The 16,354-nt window shown below is 33.3% G+C and overlaps 2 protein-coding genes across 2 annotated transcripts; both read right to left on the bottom strand.

Moving 5' to 3' along the window:
• Window positions 1-11,150: 11,150 nt before the first annotated feature.
• LOC115033402 (KRAB-A domain-containing protein 2-like) lies at window positions 11,151-13,164 on the bottom strand. The gene is made up of 2 exons (XM_029485801.1): window positions 11,559-13,164; window positions 11,151-11,491 (listed from the first exon to the last, which is right to left on the bottom strand). Exons 1-2 carry the CDS (start codon window positions 12,886-12,888, stop codon window positions 11,253-11,255), a joined length of 1,569 nt encoding a protein of 522 aa, XP_029341661.1. The 5' UTR covers window positions 12,889-13,164; the 3' UTR covers window positions 11,151-11,252.
• Window positions 13,165-15,220: 2,056 nt separating this feature from the next.
• LOC100572867 (metalloendopeptidase OMA1, mitochondrial-like) lies at window positions 15,221-16,021 on the bottom strand. The gene has a single exon (XM_029485509.1). It carries the CDS (start codon window positions 16,019-16,021, stop codon window positions 15,221-15,223), a length of 801 nt encoding a protein of 266 aa, XP_029341369.1.
• Window positions 16,022-16,354: the final 333 nt, after the last annotated feature.

Consider the following 16,354-nt stretch of genomic DNA (forward strand, 5'->3'; position numbering starts at 1 on the left):
ATATAAACTGACAGTGGATGATGGCCTATATTTTAGGAGGTATAACCGACTGTTGATGTTTTGGAATTAGGTAGATAAGGAGTGTTTGAAAGTGCGTATTTAGTATTATTTACTATTTAACATAATATAGGTATCTAAAGTGTCATAGCCATGATAATGATATGGGGGGGGGGGGGTTAAGTATAAATTAAAGTACGTTTTTTTAGTTTTTTCGTATATAAATATAAATAATACATTTATTGGGGGGGAAAATGTCAATTGGAGTCACCTAATATCAGGTGAGGTAGCAAGGGGTGTTACACTACTGAGTATTTGTATGAATATATTTTAATAATGCATATGGAATTTCATTATATAATGTGTAGTACCTACAGAGTAACCTAACCTGTACTACCTACAGAAGCATGTGTGCGTAATGCGACGAAACGTTTATATTTGCGAATGGCGAGTTTTGCTCATTTCCGATTTCCGGTCCGTCACCCGTTTTCCGATGATGACGGCATCGCCTTTTTGGTGGAACGTCAAATGGTAAAAACGCACATCATAGTCAGGGGGTCAACTTAAAAATATATTATAAGGGCACAGGTGACTCGTTAGAATATATGGACAGTTCTTCATACAATACGCCTCAATTATACGATTATAATATTTAAATCTTATTGTATTTACGCTTATGGTAGTACTATATATTGTATCATAGTGTGTATAAAGTATATTATAATAATATAATATGTATACGTTAAGTTTATAAAATCCAAGTAAAACCTTTTTGAATAGTCACTTAACGCGATTTATTTTCAGTTATTGTACCTACGCCATAAAACTCCTAAAGCTGTATTAATTATAAGACTTTGTTTTTATATTTGGTAATTACTCATTATCTTTTAAGATTACTATAGTTAGTTTTGCATAATATTCCACTTGAATAAGTTATAGACGGATAGGCACTTGAAATACTGTTTATTAAAAAAAGGTTAGACGTTGATAATATTTTCTTCGCAGATTTTTACATAAGTAATATTTGTTATGACTGCGCCTAAGTACCTAACTCTATATAATATAGTATGTGTACTGTATTACCAAAGCACCAATGGCGCCGAGTACGCACCTTAGTTGGTTCATTTGAACCACCTAAAATGGTGGGTGGGTGGTGACCGAGTGGGCTCGTAAAAAAATGATCCAGGATAATTAATACTATTACTAAAGTAAGTAGGTACTGGGTACTTACACACGTATTAGTTACTTATTACTTTGGTAATGCATTATTACAACAGCCCGTAGGTATTGTATTACTCTATAACCAGGTACTAATATGCCCACAAGCGTCTATTTGTTTAATTGTTTGGGATTTGAGGGCCTAAAGCCTTACTTTGATAATATTGAATAAGCTTAAAACAAAATGTAGGAAATGTTTGGGGTGCTATGGATATTTTTGGGGGGGGGGGCTTAGACCCTAAATCCCCCATATTTGCGCCTATGAATATGCCTGTGTCATTGGATACCTAAAACGAATTTCTATGACAGTGTAATAATTATGTGTGATTATTTATCTTTGGCCGAATCTAAAATTATCTCAAAACCCAAAATTCCGGATTACAGAGCATTTTCCCTGTATTGTAAAGTATATCTACACAGTTCTCTAAATCGCATATAATCTACAAGTATCTAGCACTATCCAGCTCATAACCATAAAAAATTTTCAAAAATCTATTGAGAACAACAATTTCTCTGTTCTCATGATCATTTAAAACAATTGATGATTGTTTCATGAGTCTGAATAGTCTGATATTGATAAAAATCAGGTTATAGATGGGTTTCCGAGTACTACATATTATTATGTATTAAATTAACGGACATTTAATCTAATTTTGGATAAACTTTATTTTGACGTCAAATATTGAATTTAATTATTTATTGTGAATCAAATATCTCAAAATAATGTTTGCATATTTATATACCTATAATGTATTAACATTTATACTTGTACGGGCTAGTAGCTCTATTACTTGATTATACAGGATGTATCTCGGTTTTAATGTACCTCAATTCGAGAGCAAATCGACGCGGGCGTTGAGGTACCTCGCTAATTCTAAACTTTTTTTTCCGCGATTCGTTTGTAAACATAGTGACTGACAAACTGCTTAGTGACTATGATCGAAATCGTTAAGACAATAAAATAAAAAAGTAAATTATTTAATAAAATATATGTAGTTTGCGAGCGAAGCAAGCGGCTTTGTGTGGTTTGGTGTTTTAAATATTTTCTTCCGTTTTTGAATGGTGAATTTTTTGAGTGAGCTTTGGTTAGAATTGAACCACATTATTTTACTGAACTCGGCGCCACTGGACTTACTCGTTCTGTGTGACTGTGGTAGTGACTTATATACTAACCTAACGTATAGGTACTTACGTTAATACTTACTGCCTAGTAGAAACTTTACACTGTATTAAACATGCACAAATTTAAATTTAACATGCACGTGTTTTATAATGGTTGTGTATTTCCACGTTTTATTGTTTTATTTTTTTATTTCAATTCAACATACACTCGCCTAGTTAAATTAATATGTTCCGAATTTCAATTACATTTCAATATTATTATTATTTACCTATTGGCGTATTGCTGTGTTATTCAGTATTCTGCAAACAGTTTTGTTATTTATTTTAAGTTTTATTGTTTTATAAAACACTTATATCAAAAACATACAACTATATGTTAATATTGAAGAAATGTTTATAGTTTAAGAGGACGTCGCACCCGCATGTGTTGTCTCCGTCTTACACACGTACGTTATAGCAAATGTTCGTTCAGAAGATTCAATTGTGTGCTGTTAGTTTTTATATTAGAGTGAATTGACCTATTATCAAATTTAAAGGTAAGATTATTATCTAGGGCTCCACGTAGGCTTTTATTCATATTATTAGTCTTAAGTGAGTTATGACCTTTTTGAAAGTGTACATTTTAAAATGATCATAGGTTTTTAAAAAAATCCACACAAAAAAACATCAAAAAACAAATTAGTGGTGATACTCAAAAAGTATATAAACCTCCTCCAATAACAATTAAAGGCGTGAAACACTTTGATAAATTAAAACAACTACTAACGTGCGAAGAACCAGCCGGATACGAACAAAAATTCAAAATTATATCAAACAACGAGACGAAAATATTGACGACAAACGAAAATAAATTTAGAAACACGATAAAAATGCTAGAAGAAAATAATATTGAATACCATCGGTATCAATTAAAAAGTGAAAAACCATTTCGAGTTGTGTTACGAGGTATAAATCATGACTCAGATCCGGGAATAATAAAAAGCGAACTGTACGACCAAGGTCATGAAGTAATAAAAATAACTAATATTTAGATAAAGAAAAAATCCGATTCTAAAAACAAAAACAGCGGATGGACTCATATACGTTTACCATTATTTTTCGTCGACCTACAACCAAGGGAGAATAATAAAGACATATATAGCATAAAATTGCTATGCCATCAGGTTATAAAAATAGAACCTCCGCGTAAGAATAAAGAAGTACCGCAGTGTAAAAGTTGTCAAGCATGTAGCTAATATTCCAATACACGATTTGGTAACCGGTCCGCGATACGGCGCATCGCGCGGCCAGTGGCCGCGGGGCTCCGGACGAGTCGCCGCCGGCGACGTTTAACCTTAGAACAATACAGAAGCGAAACTCGATCAGCTGATGGGTGAAGTTTTTACCTATGATCTGAAGTCCGAACAATGAAACTGTTTCCGTAACACTGACATGATGTTATACCCGTATTGAAAAACCATTTCCGCCTAATAAGCAGGGTATTCTGCGCGGGGTCGGGATGTTTCCACTGTTTACTTTCATCATAGATTACGTATGCCACGCCGTGTTCAAGGTTACAATCGCCCGATTCGGCCAATTCACGGAGTTTCATACCCCTGGTTTAACCTGCCTTTTCCGTACGCTCTATGAGAGCTTACCGTGTGCGTGTCGCGTTTAGCGACAACCCCGGGTTCGTGTGGTGTGCTTTATCCGCGCACGTTCCTAGTTTGTATTGTTTTCGACGCTGTTTTTATCGTTTCCAACGTCGTTGCGACTACCGTCGACCCGTCGGCCGTTGAGCGACCGAAAGGCGTTGCCGCGTGTTAGCCGCCGATCACTCGCGCCCGTTATTACTTCGCGTCGGATCATCATAGTCATCTGATTCCGACGGGCCATAGTTCGTATCGCGAGCGGCAACACGGATATCGATGGCCGTCGATCTTACTATTGTGTGCGTAAGTCCCGCATGCGGCGCCGCTTTCAGTGCCGTGATTGCATAATAAATTCGCGTTACGTAATCTGGCCACTCGCCCCGCTTCGCCTGCCTGTCTACCCGTTCACGCCGTTACATTCGTTTCAGTCGCTGCCGCCGAAACACCACACATGTGCCGACCGGTAACATTTTAACAATTTAACACTGTTAGCAACAATTCTAAGAAATACATAAGCACAGTTTATTCTATAGTCATTTTAAGTTCAAATTTGGACGAAATTACATATTAAAAAACCTGGAATAACTATTTTAGTTATTTTGTTGTGATTGTATAATATTATTCGTGGGTACTTGAAACTTCTAAAGTATACTATTATATATCTTTGATAGTACCACGGTTTGTTGTTGATGTATAACGCGTTACCATGATGGATATTGTGATATGATTAATTTAGAATTTATTATTAATAACTATTATAGGTCAATTTTTTTTAATACTATAGATAAGTATACCTATAATAGGTATGTCTAATACCTAGACTGACAAACCGTCTCCACTCAGAATCGTTTTTCTTATACAGTGATATTATATCATTGAATTCAAATTTAATACTATCCATTATACAGTGACCCACTTGTAACCTACTGTACAGCAGAACGAAATCCACTTACCCACCTTTTTAAATATATAATTCATTAATAATTATTATTAAAAGCCAATTTTATGTTGTTAATTTTTATAATATCTTTTAACATTTTACATTGTCATTTTATGGATACAATAATTATATATTACTAGCTGAACCCATGCACTTCGTTGCCCATTAAGTGTACCAACTATATGTGACTCAAACTTTGTTCAATTCGTTATTAAATATTTGGTATATGGTTTCAAAATTAATCTTAACTTTTCCGTTGCCCGGAATAAAAATTCTGTTTCGCAGCAGTACATTATTAGGTAAGCAATCTACCTGCCGTCGATCGCGGACCCCGTGCTGTATGTACGTTAGTGTATGATTTAACTCTTAAGTATCAGATTTATACCAAGTTTGTCGTATTCTATCTATGGTGGATAGATATAATCAATTAATACAAAATCCTATCCTAACCTAACCGTACTAAAATCAGATGAATAAACGCAAATGCATACAAAAAAATTCATTCAAATCGGTCTAACCATTTAGGAGGAGTTCAGTCACAACACACGTACAGTAGAATTATTGTGCTTAGCAACACATTCTGCGATTAATTTTTATATTATATGAAATCAATAATCATGCCCGATTAACCAATAGCAACCAATATAATATAATGCACTGTTGCGCCATTGTTGTATTTTTGACATACAGATTTGAGATTTCCTACTTTTTCGGTGGATTTTCCTAAAATTTTATTTCGTAAAAACCTTCTCCTGGCAGTTACGAACAAGTAATCTCTCAAAAAAATTTGAGCCAAATCGGATCAGCCGTTCTCGATTGATGAATTGTTATACATTTTTGTCTCCATTTTTATATATATATAGATATTTATTTATATATTTTTTAATGTATAAAGTAAAAGTTATTAGTCTATTAGTGATAATTACAGATTTTTAAATTGTTTTTTTTTTTTTTATGAAATTATTATTATTGAAAACTAATTTTATGTTGTTAATTTTAATAATATCTTTTAACATTTAATATTGTGATTTTATGAATAATATAATAAATATTTATTATATTGTAACATCACAGCATTTTTTGCCTTATTATTATAAATACAACGAATATACCTGTACCTATATTATCATTCACGAGTATACCTTATTATTATAATATTGTTATGATTATCGCGCGCTAATGCAGAAATGACCGCAGTATTATGTAATAACCGTCCCCCGACCCCCACAACCCGCAGTGATCGGTGCCTGCACGTCTTTGCTCATGGCCGCCGATGCTGTCAACGCCACCGTCGGGTCCGGTGGCACGACACCGGCGGAGCAAACTGTCAAAAAGCCCGATTATTGTACAAATTCCCTCTAAATACACGCATCAACATTGAAAAGTTCCGTCGCGGGCCAAGACTGATCCTTGTTGTCCACACACAATTTTTCACTTCCAACGGCTATCCATCTGTCTGGTCGGCGTTTTTTCCACGGCTCTTCGCCCACCGGGAAGACACTTACACAGAACCACGCGACACCGTCAACACTTTGAACTCAATAGACGTCTCCGCCAGTTATTTTCAAAAGCCACTTTTCACCGTACGACGCCGTCAACGGTCTTACGTTTGTTATACGTCGTAATTTTTGGACGCCTACGACATTCCATAATGATGGGCTAGGTCCACCCACGAGGGCCCGGACGACGGGCCAAGCTGACCCAGTTAGCACCACAACTACACCGTCAGCGTCATATGACGTAACATGATTTATTTTTCTCCCCTGGTCCCCCCTTTCAATCACGTGGGCCACAGATAATGTGGAGTCATCCTTTACATAATCTGTGTATTCTCAGTGACGCGTCGCAAGACGCGGGCCCCTTTTGATTCTTACTCCCTTCTCCAAGTGTAACTCCCCGGCTTCAACGAGCCACGCATGCATTTTCCTGGTAACCCTGTGAGGAGACACCGTGAGTAATATAGCCTCCTGTGGGCCGGGAAAAATGTATCAAAATATTATTATTTCATTTATAATTGCTATGTGCCAACCCATATTATATTATTATAATGCAAAACAAAAAAAAAACTATTATTATACCTTAATGCCGAAATTGTTATTATTATAATGTCAAAACTTATTACTATTTAACTTATGACCATGTAAAATAAATCCACATGATTACCTAAAACTCCCATATTATTATTTAACCTAATCTTTTTCCCCCTAATATATATCTTCCGCATTTACTTGCGGATGCGTGTGCAAAGCCTATGAGCTCCACCGACTTGGCCCTTGGGTCATCACGCGGTGCGGCTCATAGGTCACAACCAAAGTGTTCCCCTTTGGTCGTGGGTAGCTTTTGGTAGCCTAACAAACTACCAGATTCTTACAATATATTTATTTATATATATATTTTTAATTTATAAAGTAAAAGTTTCTAGTCTATAAGTAAACATTACAGATTTTTCAGTTGTTTTTTTTTGTTAAATTCATATTGAATATACGCCTTTAACGTTCAAACTTTTTCAGGGAAAGGCCCGTAAAACATTAGTATGTAAACCGAATGCTTCATCTCCAACTACAATAAATGGTGGAGGTATACTTTATTCATCTCTCAACAAACAACGAGGTTGTGGAAAGTTAATTTTATTATTGTATAATTGTTTACCGAATATGGAGTTTATATTTAAATTTCCAGTGAAATAAATATTCCTTCATATTATGTGGTTACTTATTTCGGAAGATATACGCTACAACCCGAACACCTATACACAAATAAAATCATTGAATAGTTGGCCACTGCAAGAACATAGAAACGAATACAATTTTTAAATAACCGCTAAAAAAATGAAAATGTGTTCATTTTTAATTGTATTCATTTATATTTATTAAATTTACTATTGAATATAAACATAGTTTACGAATCTAATTTCAAATTATAGATTATTATTGAATAAACATACTAATTTCTATATATAAATATATATATTGCTTCATATAATTACTAATTATTACTGATTCTCCGCTCAGAATCGTTTATTTTATTGAATGCGATCATTGCATTCAAATCGAACACTAATAATACACTATATTGTCCGAGAACCGAAGCGGCAATGGACAAACTTTCAACACCGTTAACTCCACCCCGCTGCACTTGCCCACTTTTTATAGTCCATTGTTAAGTAATTATTTAATTTTAATTATTCAGAACATTAAGCTAACTGTAACCTGGAAACCTGTTATAGGTTTAGATATAGTTAAATATATATTGAATGATGGTTAACCAAAATTAATGCGTGACTAATATACCATGTAGGTAACACAATTTATTGTGTTTATTTAAATAGTTAGGTTGTTTTTTCATAGTTTTATGGAGCTATAATATCCGAACTCTAATATTTATTATCTATGGTTGGCATACTACACAACGCTAATTTTATATAGGTGGAAACATTTTCAAATGGTATTGGTCAATTCCTATACCTACGCAAGTTTTCATATTACGACACACCATAATATTATCTTGTCCAACGATATAATATGATTCTTTATGTTTTATTTTGTATAACGTAAAACTAAGAGATTACATAAAATACGTACCGACAATGGTCATATATTTTTCTACAAAGCTGGAAATGTGATGAATGTGTACGTCCTAAAATGTAGCTGTCAGCTACTGTGATTTATTAATGGGATTTCTTACAAAAACAAGCAAAATATTATTTATTTATTTGTATTTATTTATTTATTTTACAATACAGGATGAACCCTTTAATACAAGAATATAATAGTAATAATTTTGCTTTTTGGAATCGAAGCTCAATTTTAGAGTGAGAATGAAGGGTCAGTATTGGCAATGCACATAAGATGAATAATTGGTGAGTTAAGATAGTAGTTTAAGGAAGAGAAAGGTATGTGAAATGGAACAGATGATCATGTACGGCGGGAGGGGATATTAAATGAGACACGAGATATATGGACTGTCAATTTTAGAGGAAAGAAGATTATTTAGAAATGATAAGTTAGCTGAATGACGATAATCAGCGAGGCTTTCTTAGGAAAAAGGGCGTTTGATTGACGTGTAATCGTGAGGTGGACAGGATATGTTTAATTTGTAAGCAGCGAAAACCAAAATATGTAAATATATATGTAATAATAAATCACTTTATATGTGATTAAAAAATGAAAATATGGAATACAAAAAAATTACAAAAAAATATAAAACATTGCTTTATAAATGACATTATTATCTAATTTACTTATTTTACTACCATTATTCATCTTGATCTTGATCTTGAAAGCAATGAGATACCATATTATACATGCTCAAATTGTCAAAGTTAAATTATATACGGTTTGTTCGTAACACAGATTTGTACCGACTGAAGAAGCGCTCGACTTCCACTGAGGTAATGGGTGCAAATTTCATATTTGCAATGTCCAAAGAAGTGAGTTCAGCCGGAAACATTAACCCATTAATTTTGCAATGTGTATCTCTAATTAATGTTAGGCAGTCTAAACCAGGATTTTTTTGTAATACGCTGTGCATTTTTTCTTTTACTGCAACTCCCAAGGGTCCTTGTACTTGTTCTATGAATTTTTCAGCTTCTTCTATAAGTCCTAAACTTTGAACTAAAGTCATTTTTCTTGTTTCTAGTTGTTTTATTGTATCTTCTAAAAATCCAAAATTAACTATTTTGTTTACGTACTTTTTGAAACATGGGAAATCGCATACATCGTATACAACTATTAATAAATCGTAAATTGTCGAAATATGTAGAGAAAAATGGAATTATTGAGAAATATATAAAAATATGTAAAATAAAATATGGTTCATTACAATGGAAATCCCTTGAAACGAATTTATCACTTACCTAAATTAATTTATCAAGTCACAGTAAAAATATGTATTTACATATAAATCCGAGCCCTAATTATAATATTTGTTATCACCCCACCAATGCACCCTGTAACATTTATCACTACGCAATCGGAAAGTCGTCCGTTGTAAGTACCATAATATTTATCATTTTCTATATTATATCATGACAAAACATTCAATTAAAAGTAAATAATAAAATCGGAATATTGCTTACAATTTATATTAGCACAGTTGCTGAACCCGCAATCATGGGCGTGCTCAGAGGGATGGAGATTTTAGGGGTTAACAAATATTATAATATATGTACATTGTACTTACATATAATTCTTAAAATTTATTCGGGACAAATCTAGTTTATCACCCACGTGAATTTTACAATTTTTTTCGGAAACCTATGTATTGCAACGAGTAGAGAGCAATATTGTAAAAATTAATTACCAGAAATCATTAGTTTTTAAGTTATACCCTTACGAAGTTGACGATTTTCGGTGTTTTACGCATTCATTCAACGTAATATTTTACTAGAGTGACTGAGTTGCACTTACTCCAAAAAGTTACACCCGATATAAGTTGAACATTTATAATTTGTTTAAGAGTTGCCAATTTTTACGGGTAACAAATTGCACAGGATCAACTAAATAAACTGGATATTTTTGATTAAAATTTGTGCTATTGGTTATAGGAGAAATAATTGGTAGAGATTAGTATTTATTATTTGGTTGTCGCTGGTTAATCGGGCAGATCAGATGCAAGCATGCATCAAATCAAATTTTTGCACATTGATACGCCGTTGCACATTTTCCGTCATCCGACGTATTCAGATTGTCTACCAGAGAGACTGAGTTGCGCACTGAATCAGTTAAACAATCACTATTTTTTTTTAAAAGTTGTAATTTTTACGGGAAACGAAGTGCACGGGATCAGCGAGTTATAACATACAACTATACAATTAGACAATAGACATGTATATGTTAAATACAAAGTCCGGAATTGTACATTTCGCAATATGTACAGTGATTTTTGTACACATTGCGAATTGTACAATGTTGCTGTACAAAGTAACTAGATTGTACAAGTTACATTATACAATTCGCGATGTGTACAATTATCACTGTACAAATTGCAAAATGTACAAAATTTGTACAAATCACAAAATTTAAAAACATATTACATTATAAATTACAATATAATAACTGTTATGTTTAAAAGTATTTTCTTAATAAATATTACATATTAGTATATCATATAAAAATAGATATACCTGGTCTTTATATATTAGTATACTTTAATCATTGAAAAAATCACAAAATTTAAAAATATATTATAAAAATTAAAATTTTTCGTATAAAAAAAATATTATTATAAAACTACATTAGGTACACTGTTAAAAAAAATTTAATTTAATTGCATATACTTTATCATTATTTATTCTTACAATCAAGTGCGTTATGACAGCGTGAGTTGCATAGAACGTTTTTTTTTCATTTATTGTCATAGCATTTACGTGTACAAAAACATTTCAAAAAACCTTGCCCTTCAAACATTGATTCTTTTGTATTTGCCGCTCTCAGAGAAATTTTATCCATAGGTATATCATTTATAGTTAATATATTTACCCCATCACAAGATGAAAATTGGTTACGACTAAATAGTTGTGCAATAATACCATTTTTAGTACCGATTTTATACAAATCGTCCGTCGTTACTTCCATTATAACACCTAATAAAATGAAAGTACATCACTTACTAATATTATTATTATTTATAAATATAAAATAATGTATTACCTATGATATTTCTCGAATCTCCTTTACTTGTATCTACGTCTGGTACAGGTAGCGTTACGTTTGTACCGATTGAAACGACTGGATACTTCAAGATACTATCAGTTTTCATTCGTTTTGCTTGGTGATGTAATGAACTTATAGCTAGCTTTTTATTTTTATTTATTTTACTTTGCACAATTGTAATTTCTTCTAATACCGATTCACTTGCAGTTGAAGCCTGCTCTAAAATATTATCTTCACATACTTCACATACTTCTGTTTCGGTTAATTCATTATAAATTAGCTCTAATGAAGAAATTACTTGCTCTAAATCATTCTCAGAATTTAATGTTTTGAGTATATTCTCGGGTAGGGCACTAGAAGTGAGGCCAAGTTGTGCTTTTCTGCCGAATAATACCTCAAATGGTGATTGTTTAATACCAGAATGATAGCTACTATTTTTTTGAAACTGGCAAAATCGAAGACCTTCACTCCATTTATTGGATTTATTGTCCGACATCCACGCCCTTAAAATATCTTGCACATCTCTGTTTACCCTTTCAACACTTCCTTGACTCTGAGAGTGGCGAGGTTTCCCGTGTACAATCTTAAGTTGTGGCCACATATTTTTTAATTCATCAATTATACAATTAACGAACTCACGGCCGTTGTCTGATTGAAGAATTGAAGGTGCTCCAAACGTACAAAATATATCAATTAAATGATATGTTACTTCAGCTGCAGTTTTTGTTTTAAGAGCACACAACGTTACAAATTTTGACAAATGGTCCTGATAATTTAATATAAATTTGTATCCACCATCATGGCATGACTGCATATCGATTAAATCGACCTGTCCACGTGCATTGACTTCATTAAATACCATAGGTTTAACAACTACTCCTCTTTTTCTTGAAACTCTTTTTTTTAAACACGTTACACAATTGTTTAAATATAATTGAATAACAGGACGTGATATATTAACGTAACCATTTTTTAAATAATAAATCATTTTATGAAGTCCACCATGCCCTGTTTCTTTATGTGACTTTTCAAGAACATCATATATTTCATCATTATGTAAATAGTATTTAACTTCATTATTTTCTGATCTATGTAATGGAAAAATCAATTTATTAACTTCACCTACTTTTATAATATCGTAGCAATTCAAACGTTTATAGTCTAATAAAGTCTTATTTTTCCGATGTTTAGCTTCAAGTACCTCATTTATTATTTTTTTGTAATTTTCTTCATTAGCTATGGTCATTGAATTTACACTTAAATTAATATTTTTAATTTTTTCGTCGAACACATTTTTAAAATTAATATTATTTTCAACTTCACTCATTTTTTCACAATAATGTAAGTTGAAATATTGCAGCAGTTCCGAGTTCAACGCAATAGTCCGTACTAAAATCTGTTTAAATTATATTTCTGAACGACAGTATCGTAAAGTCGTTTAGATAAACTTTATCATTTTTATTGCGTTATACCTTTACTAATATGTTGGATTCCACATAACGTGGGAAACACAACTCATAAGACTATAAGAGATGATATTTTATATCTTATTATAGATTCACGTATTTTACTTTACAGTGTGTACAGTGTACAGTAATATGTAATGTAGTTTTATAATAATATTTTTTTATACGAAAAATCGTAATTTTCGTTATAATATTTTTTATACGAAAAATTTTAAAGACCAGGTATATCTATTTTTATATGATATACTAATATGTAATATTTATTAAGAAAATACTTTTAAACATAACAGTTATTATATTGTAATTTATAATGTAATATGTTTTTAAATTTTGTGATTTGTACAAATTTTGTTCATTTTGCAATTTGTACAGTGATAATTGTACACATCGCGAATTGTATAATGTAACTTGTACAATCTAGTTACTTTGTACAGCAACATTGTACAATTCGCAATGTGTACAAAAATCACTGTACATATTGCGAAATGTACAATTCCGGACTTTGTATGTAACATATACATATTTATGCATATAATACATTTACAAGCATACATATGTTTATCTACGATCTTATACTATACTAAACGGTAATTGGTTCTCAAAATATTTTTTGATAGTCAACTAAGATTATTAATATGTACTAATGTACTATCATTATTAAATACTATCCAAATAATGAAAATTACAACTAATTATAGAACATTTTGTTTTTATCACCGAAAATTCTATAAGGTAAACGCCGTGTATCCACGTATGGTGTTAATTTTGTATTCAATGATATAAAATAATTGTATACTAGAACGATTCTGAGCGGAGACTGTCTGTAAGCCTATAATATTACTAAGTATATTTTATGGCGATAGTACATTATTGTGATTAAAGTATCTTCGGTAATTTGTTTTAGAGTTACATACAATTTTTATTTATAAGCATATTATAACGTTCATATTTAGACAAAATGTATCATATTTAAAATTTAAAAATAATTTGATAGTAAGAAATGTATAAAATGTTCAACTTTTATTGCTAAGAATTGACAGCTTAAAACAAGGTTCAGCGTAAATATAGGTTATATATTATAAGTTACTTTATTATTTTTTTGTTATTTCACAATAATATTTTTACTTAGTAATATTATAGGCTGACTGACCGTTTTCGATCGGAATCGTTTTACATTATAGAACGATATTATATCATTGAATACAAATTAAACACAATCCATTACAGTGACCCACTTGTAACCAACTGTAAGCCCACTTGCCCACCTTTTAGATTCTGGGCAGAGCGAGGAAGTTATTGGTTTTACAAGGGTATTTTTTTTTTAACCTGTATACAAAATTTCTACCAGAAAGAGTGCTTCGATTTCAACATAATATATTTCTTTATCTTTTAGCAAATTAGATCAAAATGGTACTTTAGATAGGTCATTTTTCGATTTTCTCAATATTTATTTAATGCCACAGGAAAAACCACCGAAAATTTACGAAAAAACGCTAAAATGGTATTTTAATTTCTAACGTTTTTTTTTTATCACCATAGAAATTGATAAAAAATTTTAATATTATATAAAATATCCAGACTGACAAACCGTCTCCGATCATAATCGTTTTTCTTATACAATGATATTATATAATTGAATTCAAGTCCAATACAATTCATTATACAATGACCCATTTCTAATCTACTGTACAGCAGAGCGACATCCACTTACCTGATTTTTTTTGTTTTTTTTTCCTTGGGCTTTTGAAAACTATTGATTTACTAGATTCACTTTTCCATCGTACAAGATACTGTTGAAGTGCCCCAAAAGGTGATGACAGAGACAAAATTAAACACACACCACCGTAAAATCAATACGTGCATCGCTCCGCTCAAAATATTTAAAAACGCATATTGGCTAGAAGTTTTATTTTAGTCCATTCATTATAAATAAACTGCTATGACACGTTTGTTCCAATAAATTACAATTGCACAAAATCAGAGCAAAAAATTTAAAGCGCAGATTTTTTCCGTAATAATTAATTCACACATCCATAATTATATCAGGACTATAGTGGCACCTATGTTAAAAAAAATTTTATATTTACTAATATTTTAGGTACGGCAAGCCTGTTAACTCATTATTGCTATGTGTGTGGTGGTGATGGGGTGCGGGCAAGAACTTAAAGGCATAAGAACAGATCGCGACCTGACCTAGCATCCAGCCAGTTTCTGGAGCTCCTTGGTAGCAGGTATCAAACTGAACAAGTGTCGGGCCCGGCTCTTGTCCGACGGGTGCGTATCCAGCCACCATTTCCGGGTGGACGGACCGTTGATCATAGCCATGGTTTCCCAGAATCGGTAACCCTGGGTGACGTCTAGGCACGCGTTCGCGGCCAGCTCCAAGCCGACGCGGTCGGCCTCCACCTCGTGGCCCCTCTGCGTCCTAAGTTCCACACACACATACAAGACGAGTTGACACATGCCAACCGCAAACAGAGCATAAGGGAACGGCAGCGTGGCTGACAATACTGCGGCTACTGGCAACATGCACATCAAGTGGACGGCTAGGTTGACGCTGTTGAGATGGTTCAAGTGCCGGAGCAAGCAGTGCGCCAGCTCATGGCCGATTATAATCGAAAGCTGATCGTCGTTGGCCACGGCTGCCAGTCCGGAGTACACGAAAATGAAACCATTCGCCATGACGAACGCGTTGACCATCGGGCTATCCACCACCACCACACTCCACTGACGCTTGCGGATATCGTCAACATTAACGTTGGCGCTCAGCAGCTGAGACGTCACGCCGGCCACGCGCTTGTACGTGGGATGTTCTATTCCCAGGAGGCAGCACTTACCCATCGCAGCCAGAATGATAGCCACCTGTTTGTCAGCCCTTATCTCGATCGTCCGCTCGCTGAACATGAACAGCCGCCACAGGTCCGTCCACGGGTCCAGTTCTATGTAAGACGACAGGAACGTTCCGATCAGACATAGTCCGGCGGTCACCGTCATGCCAATGGCCAAGCGGTGCGTCCAGGCCGCATCCGCGTACCGCTGCCTCGTCTCGGGTGTCCGCTTGAACCACCAACGCCGCGCCGCAATGCCACCGATTATGGTGAGTAACAGCGAAAACTCACGCTTACCCGTATGACTGTAAACATGTATAGCAATAATATTATATTATTGTTGTGGAAGTATTGTTGTGACAAGCAAATTTCTGACATTTATGAAATATTTCATTAACTAGTAAGGGGAAAATCATATGACCGTAGTTTTAAATAAATAATATTTAGGGCTCGGAACTTAATCTATGCTAAAAATTTGGAAAATATGTAAAATATGCGC

Source organism: Acyrthosiphon pisum, chromosome X (assembly GCF_005508785.2).
Source record: "Acyrthosiphon pisum isolate AL4f chromosome X, pea_aphid_22Mar2018_4r6ur, whole genome shotgun sequence".
NCBI classification, from domain to species: domain Eukaryota; kingdom Metazoa; phylum Arthropoda; class Insecta; order Hemiptera; family Aphididae; genus Acyrthosiphon; species Acyrthosiphon pisum.